The following is a 7,486-nucleotide window of genomic DNA, read 5'->3' on the forward strand; positions in this document are numbered from 1 at the left end:
ATTATTGACCCTTGATGGCCTAACCGGTCATGCCATGTAACAAAATTTTCATGGCTTGAGAACTTATGGCCAGCCATCATGTATGATTCATTTCTGTTGAGAAGCATGTAGTATAAGCCAGAAGATAGTGCTGACAACTTTTCCAACACATGTTTTGTTCCTGAGGACATTTTTGTGATGTTTAGATACTCTAAATTATCCTCGCATATTGTCTAAATGTGATATCCATTTTGGCGGATATCTTTAAAACTCAACAAATTTCGTTGAGACTTTGGCGTGTATAGTGCTTCATTTATATTTATCTTTGTTCCAAAAGGTAACATGATTCCGGCTCTTCCCGAGCCCTCAATTAATTTTGCACTTCCAGATATTGTATTGACAACTGCATCATGTACCACTAGGTATGAGAAATACACTTTACTCTTTAGTATGGTATGCGTTGTTGCATTGTTTACAAGACATATATCCTTCATTTGTAAGCTCATGATCCATATGATTTTCCATACACTTCATAAAAAAATACTATTAAACATTAGTGTATTGAAATGGATTTGTCAAATAGTGAAAGAACACATGCATGCCGGAGTACTAAAACATAACAATTTATTTTACAATAAAGAGAGCAAATGCCATGCTTTATTCTTATTACAATTAAGATAAATTTATTCAGATACGAAGCAATAAGTAACAACACGCGGGCTGACGCTGGATCTGCGAAGGGAAAACACACGGTGCTGCAAAGGGGCTGCCAGCAGAGCGGCGATGCTGCAAGGGGAAGAAGCGGGTGCTGCAAGCGCCGGGTGGTGGTGCTACTGGCAAGCAGCGATGAGGTGGCCGGCGGCAGATGGGGATGTTGCCATAAGTGTGTGGCAGTGGTACGAGAGAAGGGCGACGGTGATACAACCAGCGGTTGGCGTTGCTACCATCGAGGATTGCCGGTGCTGTCGGTGGTGGTCGACGAGTTCTTGTCGAATCTTCGTTTGACGGCGCGGTGGAGCTGCAGGAGGCAATGCTGCAACCTCATGGGTGGTGATGCTGCAAGGAGGGGTGGCGGAGCTTCCGGCCGAAATTGGCATGATGTTGGTGGCTGCCGGCGGTGCGAGGTAGGGGAGAGAGTCACGGAGAGGATGAAAAATGGGAGGAGGACGAAGGAACTGGTGTGGACCATGGACATGATCTTTTTGCCGTGCAAGACATACACGTGTCAATCTGTGGATCCAGAGGTTGCAAAGTCCCGAACCTCCGGAGGATTATCAGCGCCTCACATTCGGAAATGTATCGGCCCAGCCCATCCTTCTCTGAAGCCCGTGAAGATAGACTACCCAAAGAAGGTACGGAGTAGTAGGTTCAGTCAGAGCAGACGCGGACGTCAAAAAAAAAAAAGAGAACAGCGGAGCGGCGAGTCAGACATGGCCGCCGGGAGCCTGGACCTCCCCGTGGTAGACCTCGCGTCCCCCGACCTCCAATCCGCCGCAGAGGCCGTCCGAAAGGTTCAATCGCACGATTTCTCTGTTGCGTGGACTCAGCAAGAAGCGTAACACGACATGCGATTTGATTTGGTATATACAGGCATGCGTGGACAGCGGCTTCTTCTACGTCACCAACCACGGGATCCAGGACGAGCTGCTGGCGGCGGTGTTCGCGGAGAGCAAGAAGTTCTTCGAGCTGCCGCTGGAGGAGAAGATGTTGCTGCACAGGAACAGCGCCCACCGGGGCTACACCGCTCCCTACGACGAAAAGCTCGACGCCTCGTCCAAATTCAGAGGTCTAATCCAGTTCCTGATCTAGCTGATTCTTTCTCCGCAGGTTGAGCTGCCTGTTGTGGTGAATCTTAAGTATAAATATAAACTCGGAGCACGTGTCAGGTTACCAATAAAAGCATGTACTGAGTTGTTCAGTATGCTTAGTTGGAAGGGAAATACTAGAGGCTTTGGGACGTCTTGCTGCTGGTACTGGCAAGTGTAGCAGAGTCGAAATTGGGTCTGTGATCCTACCCAAGTCTTCCCCGAACCGATGGGAGAGACTTGTATAGGATCTCTTCATTAGGTAGGATCATAGGATCAACCCAGAAAAAACATACTTTGAACAGGCGAAAAAATCTGAAAATAATAAACAACATGCATATAGGTTGTATCTACAACTCCAAGAAATTTCAGCTTAAAATCTGATCTACACTTGGAGAAATAAAAAAGACAAATTCTATTGTGAATAGTGTCAGATCTGGTTGAGTAGTATTTCACACTATTCACACTCAGATTTATCTTTTTTGTCTCTCCAAATGTATGTCGAATTTGAAGTTGCAAATTTTTGGCGTTGCATATATAACATAGATGTGTGTTGTGATTTTTTGTCAGATTTTTTAAACATGTTTTGTCTTTGCAAAAAAATTGTTCTCATAGATCCTATCTAAGACCTGATCCTACCCAAGTCTTCCCCCGTACACTCGGTTCCTCACATCCTATAGCTTCAGACAACCACCACATATTGTGGGTTTTACCATCTGCTCTGCTGTTTCTAGTGATATAACTGAGACCCCTGATTGTGAATTTAGTGATTACTGGTATTGAGCAGGAGACCTCAAGGAGAGTTTCTACATCGGAACTGTCCGGGATGTAGATATGCAGAATGATCCTAACCAATGGCCTCCTGAAGGTACTTAATCTTCTTTGTCATCTCCTAAGAACTGGTAATTTAGTCAACTACATCAGTCATGTTATTTGAACAGAAAAATGAAACCTTGTCTGGTAAAATCATCCGCAGAGCGCTTTCCATCTTGGAAGGATACCATGAAGTTGTTCCATGCTACTGCACTGTGAGTTTTTTTCCATGGCTCAGCAAAAATAATTTGAGCAATTATGTTACAACCATCATTGGTTCAGACTTCCAGTATTGCATCTGTATGGTCTTTCTATTGAGCTGTCTAAATCATAGTTCATGTTATTTCTTATTCCCAACCAGGGCTGCTAGCAAAAGGATAATCTCTCTAATTGCTCTGAGTTTGGACCTAGATCCTGAATTCTTTTCGAACATTGGGGCATTGGACTGCCCGTCAGCAGCTCTTCGGTTATTGCACTACCCAGGTTACATCAATGTGTTTCCTATATATTATTTGAAACAATCAGAAGCTCTACTCTAATTAGTACTGTGAGAGAGCATAGATGCTTCATATTGATTCCTGTTTGCTCCTTGTCATCTTCATGATTGATGATAGTTGCTTGGGTGGCTTGTTTCAAACATATGCATGTATTCGTGCTCCGATTAATTAAAAAAACCATGAAAAAATTAAGTAAATATGAATTTTCTTAAATGATCAACAACTTTATTTTATAGTGAACATGAACGTATTATGTGCCATTCTAATGAATGAAAATTTGGGGTTCCTCCTATGCGATGTGATCCTTGCTTGTGCGGATTGAGGAATGTGGAAAATTAATAAATTGGTAGGATATGAATGCATGATGGTGGCTCATTTGGGTTGGGTAGCTTTGTTATCTGACACTGCTTTGCTTTCCTGATATTACCCTAAACTTTTGATTTTGCCATTCTGATGAATGAAAACTTGGGAGTTTCTCCTATGTTATGTGGAGTTTGTGGATTGAGGGTTGTGGAAAATTAATAATTTGTAGTGATATGAATGCACGATGGTGTCTCTTCTGGGTTGGGTAGCTTTGTTATCTGACACTGCTTTGCTTTCCCGATGTTATCCCGAAAGCCAATTAAAAAACTGAAAACAGAAAAAAAAACACATTGATTTTGTTTGTGATACACCTATTTGTCCTAACTCCTAACTACCGTGGAACCAATTGAGTATTATGTCCTTACTATTGTGGAGCTAATTGAGTAATTCTGTACATATTACTATTGTGCAGCCAATTGAGTAATTTTGTACTTATAACTATTGCGGAGCCATTTGATTAATTCTATATATTATTTTCTTAAATAGTATTTATTGATTTTTTTTCTAAATGAAGTATTCCTTCCGTCTAAAAATAGATGTCTCACTTTTGTCTAGATACGAATGTATCTAAATGCATTTTAGTTAGAGATACATCCGTATCTAGATAAAGTTGAGACACCAATTTTTAGACGGAGGGAGTATTTTTTAGAGACAAACAAGTGAAAAATGATATCAAGTTTACTGTAGGTGAAGTAAACGAGTCTGATAACGGAAATTATGGTGCATCAGCTCATTCAGATTATGGAATGATAACTCTTTTGGTAACGGATGGCACTCCTGGCTTGCAGGTACGCTTTTTTCAATACATCAACTTTAGTTTTGTTCTCTCTGCAGCTAATAAATCATGTAAATATATATTCAGGAAGTTCTGTTTGAGCAGAGATTTATGTGCCCATTTTTTCCAACCAAAATATATATTCAGGAAGTTCTGTTTGAGCGGAGATTTATGTGCCCATTTTTTCCAACCAAACAATAAATCTTGCATTAGGAAATTAGAAACAGTGACAAACATTATTTTGCATTTATAATTTTATATGCTGGATTCTTGAACTGTTGTGTGTGTACAGATATGCAGGGAGAAGGATAAGGAGGACTGGAAAGATGTTCATCACATTGGGGGGTAAATACTTCTTCACAAACAGCAATATAGCCTGTTGTCCCTCTTAGTGATTATATTCAGAAGCTTGAATACCTTCTACTCCCTCCGTCCCATGAAGGTTGTCTGAGATTTATCAAAATTTGGATGTATCTATATGCTATTTAGTGTATAGATACATCTAAATTTTGACAAATCTCAGACAACAGCAGGTTAGCAGCAGCTCTCGACAACATGTGGTGGCTAGTAGACACATAGTTTCTAACTTGCATTGTTCTAGCAACCTTCAGCAAAAGCATAAGGTTTCGGCATCAAATTTTCTGTATGCATGTGAATAGCTAACGGTCATGGATTCTTTTTGCACCTAGCTTTCGAGTAGGCAAGCCGAGCTTTGAATATTTGCCATCGTTACATAATTTTGAAAGTGGTTCGACCCTTAATAAATGGTTAACCAAATCCCATCCTGAGATGGAGGGAGTACTATATTTGCTTCTTTGTTCTGTCAATTTGCCGGGCCCCTGTTTTGCATTATTTTTGGACAATATTTGCAGGTATGAAAAATGGTGTTAAGAAATCTTTTGAACTTGTAGGGCCCTTATTGTGAATATTGGTGATTTGTTAGAAAGGTGGACGAATTGCATTTTCAGGTACTATCCTTTCTTACCATATTTGATCAATTATGTGGCTGTTCTCTGCAGTAGCAGTTGTTCCCAAAAAAGAAAAGTAGCAACAGTTGGGAGTACTTGCAGTCGAGAAATTTCTCCCTTTGCAACTCAATGTTGCTAAACATTGTTGGATTTAGCTTGTCAACGTCATGTACACAGTTTTTAGGTACATATGGATCATGTTAGAATATGGCAGGTTATTCTGAAATTGTACTCAGAATATTCTCTTGGATTATTATGATGTCTTCTGCACTTCGCTTGTAATTTCTTTGCGCAAACCTTGCATAGGACTTTGATTGTTATACACTTTTCTTATTATTTCCAGATCTACACTTCATCGTGTTGTCTCAGTTGGGAAAGAGCGATATTCTGTGAGTACCCTAACTATTGAATTCAGAATTTTGTTAAAGGGTTTTCTGTTCCCGTCACTGTTTACAATATTTCTGTTGAAGAATTCGGACGGTGCTTTTTCATATGGAAAACCACCAGCTAGAAGTAGCATTGCAGCTTCACGCTTTAATGTTGGAATCTGTTTGGCGCCTTTTACACATGTTTTTCTATACATCAGGCGGCTTACTTTCTCGATCCAAACCCCGATTTAGTGGTGCAATGCTTGGAAAGCTGTTGCTGCGAGGCATATCCTCCAAGGTTCTCTCTGCTCTTGGCCGAATATTTTACTATTTACTTTTAAGATTGATTTTCACAAATTTTAAGTGTAATTTTCAGGTTTGCACCTATCAAGGCGGGCGACTATTTGAAAGAACGATTAAGTGCCACATACAAATAGATACACCCTCCGATCCATGAAAGTGTGTCAGAAATTTAATACTCCCTCCGTTCCTTTTTATAGTGCCTATAGATTTTTGGCATTTGTTTCAGAATATAAGGTTGTAGCTTGGATTTTTTTTTCAATTACCCCCTCCCTTGTTCAGCTCCCACACAACATGCGTGAGAAAAAAATTCATACAAAATTGGAAACAATTAATTGAGATTTCTAATGCATGGCCCAATGATTCCTTAAAATTAGGCAGCAATGTTTTACTTTCTTTAATTAAACATGGCTACACATATATGGAGAATCAACAAGAGAGATTTGTGGGATTTGTTATGGTAAGTTAGGAAGATATGGATTTCCCAAATTTGACGTTGATCTCAAATCGTTCAGCTAGGGGGTCTTGTGTAAAAAATACTCTTGCGCTAATTTCCGTGCCAAAAAACAATAGGCACTATAGAATGGAACGGAGGGAGTATAAAAGTTGTACTAACATAGTACTAAATTCCTCACACTTTTTGTGGATCGCAGGAAGTACTAGAATTCTCTCGGCAATTGTGTGGCTATACATTTGAACCTATGCATCTATGCTTGAAAAAAGGAGATGTATTTCCTACACAATTGTAATGGTTATTATTGTAAATATAGTTATATTTTATTACAGTTATAAGTTGTAACAGTTTAAGTATATACTTGATCAATCGGTTGCTTCATGGTATAGACTCATGAGAACAAACGTGCAAATGCTCCTCTTTCTCCTTGGTTCAACGTGGGAATTTCTGGCCTCTTAGAACTAGTGTCTCAGTTTGTTTTGGCGCTGGAAAATCCCGAGGAAAAAGAACTGGACTACCATGGTTCAGCTGACATGGTGGATGCTATGGAAGGAGCGCAGCGCTCACATATTTCAGAATACTGCAGTCTCCCTCGCTCAGTTACACGCTTGCATCATCGAGGAAGCTAAATCATGGCGGAGTGCAGGCCGTGCAAGGGCATGTGACTTGCTGTTAAGACCGAGGGAACCAGACTAAGGTCTAGTTTCAGTTTGTTTTGGCGCTCGAATATCACTCGCGTCTTTTTTTTGCCTGTTGTTTGGGTTCCTGGTTGTCCCCAGGCGTTCAGCTGTAACTTGTACATCTTGTATACCCTTATACTAAATCAATGGAAAGCAGCCATTCTACCTCCTTTTTTCATTCAAAATGAAGCAGTAAACGTAAATAGAAGTAAATGTGATCTGGATCTTTACGAATGTATATGGCCCGTTGTTGCTGAGGTTGTTGAAGTGTATAAGTAGATTGCCTAGCCTTTTTATCAGTTCGGATTTTTGGTTCAATTGGCTAGTGCATGAAGCTTAACATGGTATCAGAGCCTCAGGTCTCGAGTTCAAATCCTAGCTTTCACAATTTATTAGGAGGCCAAGTCTCAAGAGATTTGTCCGAGTACTAGCTCTAAACTTTCCTTGTTCGGCTCCTCTTCGGCTTGTTCTTCAAGGAATCTTC

At 40.3% G+C, this 7,486-nt stretch overlaps 1 protein-coding gene across 2 annotated transcripts; it reads left to right on the plus strand.

Annotated features, from left to right (window-relative positions):
• The first annotated feature begins 1,331 nt into the window (after nucleotides 1-1,331).
• Nucleotides 1,332-6,678, plus strand: LOC127306814 (azadirone synthase LFS). Of its 2 annotated transcripts, XM_051337536.2 has the most exons (12): nucleotides 1,332-1,490; nucleotides 1,570-1,765; nucleotides 2,572-2,652; nucleotides 2,761-2,812; nucleotides 2,959-3,080; nucleotides 4,145-4,245; nucleotides 4,525-4,577; nucleotides 5,144-5,200; nucleotides 5,544-5,589; nucleotides 5,787-5,866; nucleotides 5,945-6,044; nucleotides 6,467-6,678. In XM_051337536.2, exons 1-11 carry the CDS (start codon nucleotides 1,410-1,412, stop codon nucleotides 6,003-6,005), a joined length of 930 nt encoding a protein of 309 aa, XP_051193496.1. In that variant the 5' UTR covers nucleotides 1,332-1,409; the 3' UTR covers nucleotides 6,006-6,044; nucleotides 6,467-6,678. The 2 variants fall into 2 exon arrangements, with proteins under 2 accessions (XP_051193496.1, XP_051193490.1); XM_051337530.2 differs by having other exon boundaries at nucleotides 5,945-6,678.
• The last annotated feature ends 808 nt before the right edge of the window (nucleotides 6,679-7,486 follow it).

Source organism: Lolium perenne, chromosome 1 (assembly GCF_019359855.2).
Source record: "Lolium perenne isolate Kyuss_39 chromosome 1, Kyuss_2.0, whole genome shotgun sequence".
In the NCBI taxonomy this organism is placed as follows: domain Eukaryota; kingdom Viridiplantae; phylum Streptophyta; class Magnoliopsida; order Poales; family Poaceae; genus Lolium; species Lolium perenne.

What these genes read in the sequence shown, in the direction of transcription:
- LOC127306814 (XM_051337530.2), top strand. Translation starts at nt 1,410, where the DNA reads ATGGCCGCCGGGAGCCTGGACCTCCCCGTGGTAGACCTCGCGTCCCCC. An exon ending in CCGCAGAGGCCGTCCGAAAG is followed by an intron (nt 1,491 to 1,569) that starts GTTCAATCGCAC and finishes TGGTATATACAG; the next exon opens with GCATGCGTGGACAGCGGCTT. An exon ending in TGCGAGGCATATCCTCCAAG is followed by an intron (nt 5,867 to 5,944) that starts GTTCTCTCTGCT and finishes TGTAATTTTCAG; the next exon opens with GTTTGCACCTATCAAGGCGG.